The sequence below is a fragment of the Acomys russatus genome, chromosome 9, assembly GCF_903995435.1.
Source record: "Acomys russatus chromosome 9, mAcoRus1.1, whole genome shotgun sequence".
Classification (NCBI taxonomy): Eukaryota; Metazoa; Chordata; class Mammalia; order Rodentia; family Muridae; genus Acomys; species Acomys russatus.
In genome coordinates, this window is record NC_067145.1 from 28892846 (window position 1) to 28905404 (window position 12559).

At 47.1% G+C, this 12559-nt stretch overlaps 2 protein-coding genes across 2 annotated transcripts in view; one reads left to right on the top strand and one right to left on the bottom strand.

Moving 5' to 3' along the window:
* The window catches only part of Srd5a1 (steroid 5 alpha-reductase 1), a 36807-nt gene that overhangs the window by 16696 nt on the left and 7552 nt on the right, over window positions 1–12559 (bottom strand). The window contains exons 2-3 of the mRNA XM_051151056.1: window positions 7151–7317; window positions 282–383 (exon numbers count right to left, since the gene is read on the bottom strand). Of these exons, the coding sequence (XP_051007013.1) occupies window positions 282–383; window positions 7151–7317 (269 nt within the window). The remainder of the gene's footprint in view (window positions 1–281; window positions 384–7150; window positions 7318–12559) is intronic.
* Window positions 1755–2090, top strand: LOC127193552 (small nuclear ribonucleoprotein F-like). The gene has a single exon (XM_051150833.1). It carries the CDS (start codon window positions 1755–1757, stop codon window positions 2088–2090), a length of 336 nt encoding a protein of 111 aa, XP_051006790.1.

Genomic DNA, 12559 nt, shown 5'->3' on the forward strand with positions numbered 1-12559 from the left:
AGGTTTTCTAAAAAAACACTCCTATCCAATATTTTATATAGTTTCCAAGAGGGAGATTCTATGAAAGAAGCCATTCCGTCGCAGTGCCGGACAGAGCATCCTGCAGCCTGTAAGTCTTCCTCATCCCGTCTCCAAACGCACACAGCCTCCACTGCTTTATCGTCTTCCCAGAAGCCAGACCTAGTCCTAACTAAACTGTCCTAACTGTGGCCCATACTGAAAGCCTTCAAGGTGGAGAAACCGTAACAGGCTGGCAGCATGCAGAGCGACTTTGCACCTACCCGTGGGTATTTTGTATCCGGTTTCCCCTGGTTTTCTCAGATTCCTCAGGATGTGGTCCGAATGGATGTTTATCACCATGCCCGCTAACCACAGGGCAGAACCTAAAGAATAAACGAGATTATTATAGTTAATAACTGGCAGACTTCAGAAAGCCACGCTCAACTGAACAGCACACCGCAATCCTTTGTACCGGTATTAGCATGTGTATGAGCTGTAGCTGGCAGACAGTTACAGCAATAGGCTGCTTCCTTGAGCATGTTTATAGATGGCTATTCTACCCAAAACACTCTGACCTAATTCATGGTCTCCATCTGTGTTTTTACCATGACAGGAACAGGGAACAGTACTTATGACCCAGGCAGAGGGGAACTAACCTACAAGAATGTTTGCCTCCCCCTTTCCTCAGGAAAATTGCACAGGGAGTTACTTATAGTCTCCTCCCCATAGAAGAAGAGGTAAATGTCTAACTGGCTCCACACTCTACCACTGGGCAGTAGGCACTGACCCTGGGACCCCATCTCTGGTCCTCTTCTCTCCTTCCCTTCCAGTTCTGTAGTGCACATCTCTGGCTTTCATCTTATTAACCTGCTCCCTGCTCCCCAGTCAGTTCTCCTCTGCCACTTGGCCCCTCCTCCCCTTCCATCCCCAAGGGCCTAGAAATGACACGGCTCTTGCTGGCACCCCCAGCACCTAAGAGGTGACCCCACCCCAGGTGTTTCCTCAGGAGTGTTCTGTTTCTTAAGAAGCAGAGTGTGAGGCTTTGGCTCAGAGGTCAGGAAAGAGGCTCTCACAGGAGGGCATCACAAGAAGCATCGGCATCACACCGGTTCTTTTATTTTCAGCAAGAAAAGGCGACATGCCAAGACTTTGCTTTGTAACAAGAAAGGACTCTGATACAAAAAGGCAACTCTGATTTTTCTGAGATACTAAAAATGTGAAGGCCAAATGGTGTTACCACTGTTATCAGTACTACATGTACTCGGGGAACTGTGGAACTGGCTAGGCCGAGGGACAGCCTCTTGTAGTAAACAGATCCCTTGGAGCAGGCCTCTGGGCCTCCTTATTCTGACTGTCACTGCAAATGTCATTTCTTCCCAACATATCAAATGCCGTGATAAGGCTTACTGTACCCTCACTAGTTCTTTGTATTTCTGGAGTTTGGATATTACAGCTATATAATTTGACTTTTAAATAAAGTTACAAAGAAAAGCAAATTGTCTGGACCCCGTGTTTACCCCATTTCCCTTCTGAGAGACTATGCTGAGACTGGAAGCAAACTAGCACTGTGTGCCTCCAAGATATACAGTGGGTTTGATTTGTGAGATTTTAAAAGCATATAAAGCCTTTAAAAATATGTCTGTGGCTCTCCTAGCGTTGGGCCGTTCCAGTTAGCGGTAGCTGCTCCAGTCACGAGGGGCCGGCAGTGGCGGGGTTGGCGGCTAGTGGGGGTGCAGCACTCACAGGTGTTCACGATGAGTTTACCCCTCAATCCCAAGCCTTTTCTCAGTGGATTGACAGGAAAGCCAGTGATGGTAAAACTTACATGGGGGATGGAGTCCAAGGGCTACCTGGTCTCTGTGAATGGCTACATGAACATGCAGCTTGTGAATACAGAAGAATACATAGATGGGGCATTGTCTGGACATCTGGGTGAAGTTCTGATAAGGTGTAATAATGTCCTTTATATCAGAGGCGTTGAAGAGGAGGAGGAAGATGGGGAAATGAGAGAACAGCATCTTTGGGGGGGGATTTTTTTTATATACATGTATTTCTATACAATAAAGATTTTTAAAAATATGTGTCTGTGATGGTTCAAAACTGACTGTCAACTTGACAGGGTCCAGAGACATCAGGAAGACAAACATCTGGACATGTCTGCATGAGTTAACTGGAGCAAGAAGATCCACTGTGAATGTGAGCCGCACCATTCTACGGCCTGGCCTAGGATTAAATAAGAGGGGAGCCAGTGTGCTGAAACTGCTCACCTCTCTCTGCGTCCTGGTGGCTGACACAATGTTAATTTAACTCCTGCCTTCACCACCAAGCCTTCCCGGACACAATGGGCTGTCCTCTCAAATTGTAATTTTTGCTACAAAAGCAGAAAACCAACAGAAACTGAAGTAGGGGTACAGCTGTGGCTGTGGTAAGGTAGAAGTGGTCCACAGTAGGAGTGGGGGAGTTGGAGCTTTGCGTTAGAAAACCCACAGAAGGATGCAAGCAGAGCTCAGTGGCCCATCCTGCTGGGAGTTCAGAAGTCAGAACTCGGAGAGAAACACTGGCAGCGGAGATCTGCTTCACACGGTCTCAGAGGGGAACACAGGTCCTCACAGGAACCAGGCTAGGAGCCATTTGTGTCACATTCTGGCAAAGACTGGCAGCGTTTTGCCCATGTCCTGAGAACTGGAGTGAGGCTGCATTAAATATTGTTTGGAGGAAAAAGTGTAAGACAGGAAAGCATCTAGCTGTAGCATGGCCACTGCTCGCTGCTTAAAAAGGCAAGTGCCCAGCATAAAATGGAGATGTAAAGCCTGCTGCTGGCTGGGGAAAGGAAGCTTACATGGGCCTCTGGATGCGTCTGTGAGAGGGCTCCTGGGTAGATCCTAGGAGCCTAGCTCCTCGCCTCTCCGTCAAATCTAACTGAGGTGAGGAGATCCACCCTGGGCATGGGTGGCACCTTCCATGGGCTAAGGTCCTGAGCCGAATAAAGAAGGGAAAGCGAGTTGAGCTCCAAACTCATCTCTCTCTGCTTCCTGACTGGATGCAGTGTGACCAGCCACCTCACTCTCCTGCCTTCCCTGGCATGACGCATCGTGCCCTCAAACTGTGAGCCCCAATAATCCCTTCTTCACGTAGTTTTCAAAGGCTTGTATTTTGTCACAGCAAGGAGGCCAACAACTGATATGTTACCCGAGTTAAAAGGGATCCCCTTTTGCCAAACCCTAACTACAATACATAAGTAAACAGAGCCGGAGGAGAGGATGCACATGTACATGTAGAAATAATAGTGTGAGGGGTGGGGAGCATGCATGTATACATGTAGAATAGACGGGGCACGCATGTATACATGTCGGATAATAGAGTGGGGCCATGCATGTATATACATGTAGGAAAAATAGAGTGGGGGCACGCATGTATACATGTAGGGGAATAGAGTGGGGGCATGCATGTATACATGTAGGAAAAATAGAGTGGGGGCATGCATGTATATACATGTAGGAAAATTAGAGTGGGGGCACGCATGTATACATGTGGGGAATAGTGGGGCATAGATTAGGTGGTGGGGCACGCATGTATACATGTAGGAGAATAGAGTGGGGGCACGCATGTATACATGTAGGGAATAGAGTGGGGGCATGCATGTATACATGTAGAAGAATAGAGTGGGGGCACCATGTATACATGTAGGGGAATAGAGTGGGGGCAACATGTATACATGTAGAATAGAGTGGGGGCACATGTATACATGTAGGGGAATAGAGTGGGGGCACATGTATACATGTAGGAAAAATAGAGTGGGGGCACGCATGTATACATGTAGGGGAATAGAGTGGGGGCACACATGTATACATGTAGGAGAATAGAGTGGGGGCACGCATGTATACATGTAGGGGAATAGAGTGGGGGCACGCATGTATACATGTAGGGGAATAGAGTGGGGGCATGCATGTATACATGTAGGGAATAGGGTGGGGGCATGCATGTATACATGTAGGAAAAATAGAGTGGGGGCACGCATGTATACATGTAGGGGAATAGAGTGGGGGCACGCATGTATACATGTAGGAGAATAGAGTGGGGGCACGCATATACATGTAGGGGAATAGAGTGGGGGCACACATGTATACATGTAGGGGAATAGAGTGGGGGCACACATGTATACATGTAGGAATAGAGTGGGGGCACATGTATACATGTAGGGGAATAGAGTTGGGGCACGCATGTATACATGTAGGGGAACAGAGTGGGGTACGTATGTATACATGTAGGGGAATAGAGTGGGGGCACGCATGTATACATGTAGGGGAATAGAGTGGGGGCACGCATGTATACATGTAGGGGAATAGAGTGGGGGCACGCATGTATACATGTAGGAGATAGAGTGGAGGCACGCATGTATACATGTAGGGGATAGAGTGGGGGCACGCATGTATACATGTAGGGGAATAGAGTGGGGGCACACATGTATACATGTAGGGGAATAGAGTGGGGGCACGCATGTATACATGTAGGGGAATAGAGTGGGGGCACGCATGTATACATGTAGGGGAATAGAGTGGGGGCACGCATGTATACATGTAGGGGAATAGAGTGGGGGCACATGTATACATGTAGGAATAGAGTGGGGGCACGCATGTATACATGTAGGGAATAGAGTGGGGGCACCATGTATACATGTAGGGAATAGAGTGGGGCACGCATGTATACATGTAGGGGAATAGAGTGGGGGCATGCATGTATACATGTAGGGGAATAGAGTGGGGGCACGCATGTATACATGTAGGGGAATAGAGTGGGGGCACGCATGTATACATGTAGGGGAATAGAGTGGGGGCATGCATGTATACATGTAGGAGAATCGAGTGGGGGCACGCATGTATACATGTAGGATAATCGAGTGGACACATGCATGTATACATGTAAGATAACAGAGTAGGCACATGCATGTATACATGTAGGATAACAGAGTGGACACATGCATGTATACATGCACAAACAATAGAGTGAAGGGGGGATGACATTCATGTATCCATGTAGGAACTACCACACAGGTTCTGCCAGAACCATAGCCTTACCCAGCACCTTCTAGAAGGTGTGTCTGTAAGGGGTGTGCCTCAAAATAGTGAAGGCTGACTAGATTCCACCTTTGCTATCTTTGTAAGCACTTCCACCCCCACCGCCTTCCCTTTGCCTCAGCCTCCTTGCATACACCGGGAGTCTGTAACAGGCTGTGCATTTCCATGCTGCAGCCCTCTCCCCCATCACACACCACTGCTGCCCGAGACCCCTCCTCTGACTGTTACCTGAGGTGGCAAAGCTTTCAGACTAAGCACATTAGGGCTAGGGCAAGTTTTCTGTTAGAACTTTGCTCCTGGCAGTAACTAGCTTAAGGACAACTACCTATCAATGCAGCTTCCTGCTTCCCACAAAGCACTGCACTGTATGAAAGCCACCTACAAATGGGGACTCTGCCTTGCTTCCCGCTGGCATGCCACTTCCACGTCCTTCCATCTAATGGTGGAGAAGCCGAGAAGTCTATAAACAGTTAAGAGGCAGCTCAGGTAAAGCTGCCTCCCTGTGAAGTGATCTGTCCGATGACAATGACAAGCTTTAGATGGTGGCCAGCCACAGGCAGAAAGGATGTTATCAGAGTGATTCCAAGAATTCACACAGAAATGATTCTTTTGATTCACCTGAGACGCAGGCGTATCTGGAGTCAGGCAGCCTCCGCTCCAACCCATCCTGGCGAGTGTAGCTCCCTCCTCTGTCTAGTAAGCTTCTCTTTGTAGCAGACACCATTACAGAAGTCTACACCTCTCGCAATGCAGAGGACAGCTGGCTGTGGAGTGCCCAACTCGGACGTAAACATCCGTAACACAAGCTGTACAGTTAAGGTTCAGGAAACATGAAGGAAGAGGGGGCATAAAGCATGTAAGAGCCAGAGGACCAGGACATCTGCTGTGACAGCGTGTCCTCTGAACATGATGAGGAAGATGCACCCATGAAATCTCCACAGAATGGTTGCCTAAACAAGACTCCAGTTGGCATGCCAGTGCAGTTGGGGAATTTTCACCAAGATGAAGGCTACAGTCAACCAAGGGCTGAGAAGGAGGGAGAATGTACTTCTCTAGGGATGAGCTCCATGGTGGATCATCCAATCCCAAGGGGCCAGACCTAAACACATACACAAACGAGCAACACCAAAAGGACTCAGTAGATTTTACGTGTGTGTGTGTGTGTGTGTGTGTGTGTGTGTGTGTGTGTGTGTGTGACAATAATTAAAGAAAAGGGATTATCAGAGGAAGCTGAGGAGACATGAGAGAGTTGGAGGAGGGAGAGGGAGGGATGGGAAGGTTATAAACACAATACTTATGTATGAAATTCTGAAAACATAAATTAGCTGGGTGGTGGTGGCACACTCCTTTAATCCCAGCACTTGGGAGGCACAGGCAGGAGGATCCTTGTGAGTTCGAGGCCAGCCTGATCTACAAAACTGAGTTCAGGACAGTCAAGGCTATACAGAGAAACCGTGTTTTGAAAAACCAAAATAAATAAGTAAATAAATAATTAAAAAAAGAAGTGTTTGAGAAATATCATTACTAAACTAAGAAGGACAGACAGACACATCACGAGAGAGAGAGAGAGACGAGAGAGGGAAGGCGTTGGGAAGAGAGAGAGGAGAACACACACACACGCAACAACAACCCCAGAGAGGAGAGAAGAGGAGGAGAGGAGAGGAGCAGAAAGGGAGAGAGGAGAGAGAAGAGGAGAGAGGAGGAGGGAGAGAGACGGGAGAGAGAGAGAGAGAGAGAGAGAGAGGCAATCCCTCCTCTTATTCTTGACTACCAGCTTCTGACCCCACGAACAGGTGATGCAAAAGCAGCCAATGCATCACCAAGTGTCCTCTCCCAGCTGCAGCTTGCTGCTCCCTCCAGGTTCTCCCCATTTCAGCACATGCTTCAGGACCAGCAGGAGCAAGGCACCTGGCTTAGGCCTCCCTCCTGCGCTGAGCAAGGGAGGCAGCCTCACCCTCCTTGCTTTAGATCCCCTGCAGAGGTCACAGGACAGACTTGTGATTCCCTCTGTAGTGTGGACTCTCTGACAGAAGCTTCTGGGGCTTGCATGGAAGGCATGACTTGTGTGCACTCACCCGTCAGGAAACAGGGATGGGCCACCCAGTCTTCAGCATACACCGCAAACTGGCTCAGGTATCTGCTCTGCAGGTAGCCGTTGAAGGTGCAGAACAGGAACGCCGAGACAAAGGTAAACAGCATGGTGGGTTTCCCTCCCTGGATTAGGAATGGGAAAACCAGCGTCCTTAGGAAACACAAGCCAGAAACAAGCTTCAGAACTCAAGGGTCTGCTTCTGCATCGTTCCTTACACGATTTGGGGTTTTCAGTTTGTTTTCTTGTATAGATGTCACCCTTGGTTCACATTCGTATTGATTTTCTCTATGCTAAAATCAGGGGGCTTTAGATAAAGGACCAGTTATACGTCACGGTTCATCAATCGCAGTATTCAGGATTCTAATCATACAGACTATGAAGTAGATACGTTGACTCAGAGAAAACTAGGCAAGTCCTCCTACCCTAAAACTACCCAATGCAAGCTGACACTGTGGCCTCTGTGTGTACCAGCACTGGTGTGCACACTCTACATACATACACACACACATACACACAGACACACACACACACAGGCACACACACAGAGAAACACACACATACAAACACACACAGATTTTTTTTGTTTTTTTATTTTTGGCTTTCCGAGACAGGTTTCTCTGTGCAGCCCTAGCTGTCCTGGAACTCGCTCTGTAGACCAGGCTGGCCTTGAACTCAGAGATCCTGCCTACCTCTGCTTCCCAAGTGCTGGGATTAAAAGCAATGTGCCACCACCAACCAGCCAGACACGTAGTTTAAAGTAATAAAAATAAGCTAAAAAAAAAAAAAAGGTTAAAAAAACCATGCCTGTTAAAATCCAGTTTTCTGGTGGTAGACCGATATCTTGGTTAGTAAAATACTTGTCTTATGAACATAAGAATTTGAGTTTAATCCCCAGGATTGAAAGTTCAAAAAGAGCAAAGAATATCAACAAGATTAAAACACACAAAACAGATGCAAAAATAAACAGTCTGACCAAAGCTTCTAGGCTAATGTCACAGAGTTCTAAGGGATGAATGACCCATTGGATAACGCTCTGTGGGTAGCCACTTCTCTGAAATATTGAAATCACAGACGGCAAACTTTGATCCGTTTTCTCCAACTTGGTCCTAAATTCAGTGCTACATTCTGAACCGGTCACAAATACTGGCTGGGTGTTTCTGAGCATGAAGTCCTGCTCTGTGTGTGTGTCCCTCCTGCTTGCTGCGTCTGACAGTCCTTGTCCATCAGCTCGGGAAGGGCATCGCCCATCGGTAGATCTGGTACGCCATGGACTGCACCATCACCTTCGCTCAGAGCATGAGGAACGGGCTGAACTGCTGCCATGCTCTGGCACGGCAGTCTGGTGGCTACCCGCATCCTGAAGGAGGTGGGCTCTGCAGCGCTTCTGGAAGCAGCTTCTCTGCAGATTTCCTCGTGATTCGCCTAAAACTTCAGAGGCAGTGTTCTGCATCAATGTGCAAAACATGCCACAGTTTAATGTCAAGGATTTGGAACCTAAAGTCTTGTCAAATGCTTTATAGATTTTTTCCCCAGGGTATCCAAACATGAAATCTCTATTATCATGTAAATTTGCAATAGACATAATTTCTACACTCAGGCTGTGGCTCGGCCAGTGTTTTGTGAGCCGGAACCTTCATGTTTTAAAAATCTCTTTGGGTACTTGGAAGTTGCCATCTAATATTTGATGGAAAGAAATTAATCTGCAAGGTTCTAATACTATGGAATGTGCATATCAAGAAATGGACCAAACAGAATTACGAGCTTCTCAAGTGTACTACTGAAACTGCACACCACAGACTGGTGCCAGTAATTGCATCTTTTGTTTGCCTCAAGAGCCAGACTATTAACAAAGGCCCCAGTGTCAAGCATGGGAAACCTCCTTTTGAGTCCAAGAGACTCCCAAAAGAATACAGGCTATGGCCTTTGCGTGGCTACCTCCCGGGCACCACTGTGCCTCTACCCTCCCTCCTCCTGTCCTCAGCATCACAGAAGATTCATATTCCCAAGGCCAGGGTCTGGCTTTCCTGTGGTGCAGTCACACAGGAGCCAGGCCAGACTCTGTTAGCACCGCTTCTGGGGTTTGGCCATTCAATCCTGTTCTCCACTGCTCTGTCATTAGCCTTGTATCACCAGCAACACCCTGTACCAGCAGGGCGAGGGAGTTTGCCAGACTAGCTGCACTGGCTTCTTAGCAGCACTACATGTTGTTTCCACCCTGGTTTTCTTCCAGGACATGCCAATGGAGCTCGAATGGCCGTTTAATAAGTAAGATGCTTGGGGAGAATGGAAACTGCTTATCTTTTCTACTGGGAAAATTAAATATTGCTGACCTACATGGGCTGTGTGTCTAGTGACATGCATTTCTCCCTCCACCCTCCCAACACGCACACAAGTATCTTGTAGCAGTTTTTAAAACTACACCTGGCAAAATAAGTTCTTTTGGGACAGTTCTCTATCAGTCAGTCACAAAGAAATGGGGTCATGGCTTTTGCAGGGAAGTGGACAGAACCCGAGATCCCTGTGTTAAGCAAAATAAGCAAGCCTCAGTGAGACAAATACTGCATATTCCTTCTTATGGGCGGGTCCTAAGTTTTAGTGTGTGTGTGTGTGTGTGTGTGTGTGTGTGTGTCTGTCTGTCTGTCTGTCTGTCTGTCTGTCTGTCTGTCCGTCCGTCCAAACACATGTTCGCACTGGTACAGGTCACAAAACTGGAATTGGGACCTCCTTGAGGAGGGGGAAAGATTTTAATGGGGACATAGGGGCTGGAGAGATGGCTCAGAGGTTAAGAGCACTGGCTGTTCTTCTGAAGGTCCTGAGTTCAATTCCCAGCAACCATATGGTGTCTCACAACCATCTACAATGAGATCTGGTGCCCTCTTCTAGAGTGCAGGCAGAATACTGTATAAATAAAAAATCTTAACGGGGCAGAGAAGATGAAAAGACATCAGAAGAGATGAGACTTGAAAGCAGAAGGACAGAAATTGGGGAGAGGAAAGGGGCCAACAGGTGAGCGTGGAGGCACAGGCTAGGGAAGTGGAGAGGAACGACCAACACAGAGCACTCATACAACCAGTTGCTTATTATTTTGAATGCTATTTAAAAAAAAAACAATTAAAAATAAACAGATGAATGAGCCACTGATATCAGGACTCTAGTACCACCAGTCCTCCAACTAGCAGCCCAAAGTCAGCACTAGGTGGTGGTGTGCTCAGGGCTGGCCTTTCTATAGAAGGCTCTGCCCGGCCTCTGCGACTGTAGAAGAGACTTGCATTTGCAGGGGTGCCTCCACTCTCTTACTTGCCTACGATTCATCATGGACTTTCAAACCCAAAGGCTTTGACCCAGAATGCTAAATAGAATTTTAGGAAACCCTGTCTTTGTTTCTAACCTCATCTTTGCAGAAGTTCTTCGCTGCCGTAGAGCCTGGCAGGAATGTACACAGACAGACAGGCCCATATGTAGGCCGAGATGAAACAGTAACTCTCATGATTCATCAGACCCTCAGATGTGCCACTGCTGTGTGAGCTGTTGGGACAGCAGACTATTTATCATGAATGCCAATCTTACATGCTGAGGCTTCAGGGAGAAACAGCTCACGTTATTGCTGGGAAATCTAGTACCACATAGGAATTTACCCCCCAAGAAATGATGGTGTTGGGATAGCCCTGTGATAACAGGCAGACTCAAAATGCTCTTAGTTTGTCAGACTCTATTAAAACAAAACAAAACAGATAAAGTCAACTGGGGAGGTACACATTTTTACTCCAGGCACTCTGGAGGCAGAGGCAGAAGGATTTCTGTGAGTTCCATGCCAGACATTGATCTTGTTGTACATATCAAGCTCCAAGCCAGCCAGGGCCATGCAGTAAGACCCTGTCTCTAAAAATGCTCTTACTGCCAAATCAAGTAACAGTGAAAACACAGATAAATCAGTTTGGAAGGTAATGAGGGGAAGCGACCTGCTGCGCGGATACCTGTTAGTCTGTTCTTGCTAAAGGCTCCGCTGGCAGCGAGGCTTGCAAAACCAGCTACCTTACAAAACACCAAATTCTTCTTTTTTTTAATTTTATTAATTTATTCTTGTTACATCTCAATGGTTATCCCATCCCTTGTATCCTCCCATTCCTCCCTCCCTCCCATTTTCCCCTTACTCCCGTCCCCTATGACTGTGCCTAAGGGGGACTTCCTCCCCCTTTATATGCTCATAGGGTATCAAGTCTCTTCTTGGTAGCCTGCTATCCTTCCTCTGAGTGCCACCAGGTCTCCCCCTCCAGGGGACGTGGTCAAATATGAGGCACCAGAGTACATGAGAAAGTCATACCCCACTCTCCACTCAACTGTGGAGAATGTCCAGTTCATTGGCTAGATCTGGGTAGGGGTTTAAAGTTTATGGCCTGTATTGTCCTTGACTGAAAACAACAAATTCTTTAAGACACAACTAGGCTGCGGTGGTTTCAATGACAAGATGTCTCCTATACTACAGCATTTCAATGTTTGGTTCCCTGTTTGGGGAGGCTTAGGAGATGTGGCCTTGCTGGAGGAAGTGTCTCACTGGGGACTGTTTTGAGAGTGTAGAGACTGCCACTTTGAGTTCATTCTGTTTTCTGCTTTTGATTTGAGATGCGACCTCTCAGCTGTTTTGCCACCATGCCAAGGTGACAGATTCTTAGCCCTCCAGAGCCATAGCCCCAAACAACACTTCCTTCCTTCTGTAAGTTTCCTTGATCACGGTGTTTTATCAAAACGACACAAAAGGTAACTCAACTCATACATGGTGCTTTGCTGTGGGCGGATACCGCCTTTATTACAGATCCTTTGAGTCAAGAACTGCTGACTGAAAATATTTTCTGTAATTTTCTCCTCAGTTACCTTTGCAAAGCCCATCTTACCTCAACTCTCTTGAGTGTGGAAAACCCGCAACGTCCTGATCTTTCTCTAGCTGTCCTCTGCTACTCCCAAAGCTGTGTGTCTAACCCTTGGAAGATCCCTCTCTGCTTGTTATTTATGTCCAAAAGTGATAATAACCATATTAGTTTGTTTGGCTTCACTTCCCACTGCTTAGGATGGTGAAATAGGTATGTCATCGTATTCCACTACCTTCCTGTCTAGGTCAAGTCCCTGCACTCAAAGCAACAATAAACGATGCCTTTGTCTGGTATAAGCTTTGTCTGCCACAAGGGACACAGAAACCCAGAACTCTGCAAACACCACTTTAAGACGTCGCCCACCTGCACTGACTAGTTATTGGAAACTGAGAAATTCTGATATTAAATTGCAAGGGCTTGTGGAGTACTTTTCTTACAGGCCTACCTAAAATGTAAACAACTAAGTGTTAATCCCTAAACTCACAAAGCATTGAAGGAAGGCAATGTGGGAACAGGAAGGAAGGAAG

Coding starts and splice junctions, on each gene's coding strand:
- LOC127193552 (XM_051150833.1), top strand. CDS start 1,755: ATGAGTTTACCCCTCAATCCCAAGCCTTTTCTCAGTGGATTGACAGGA.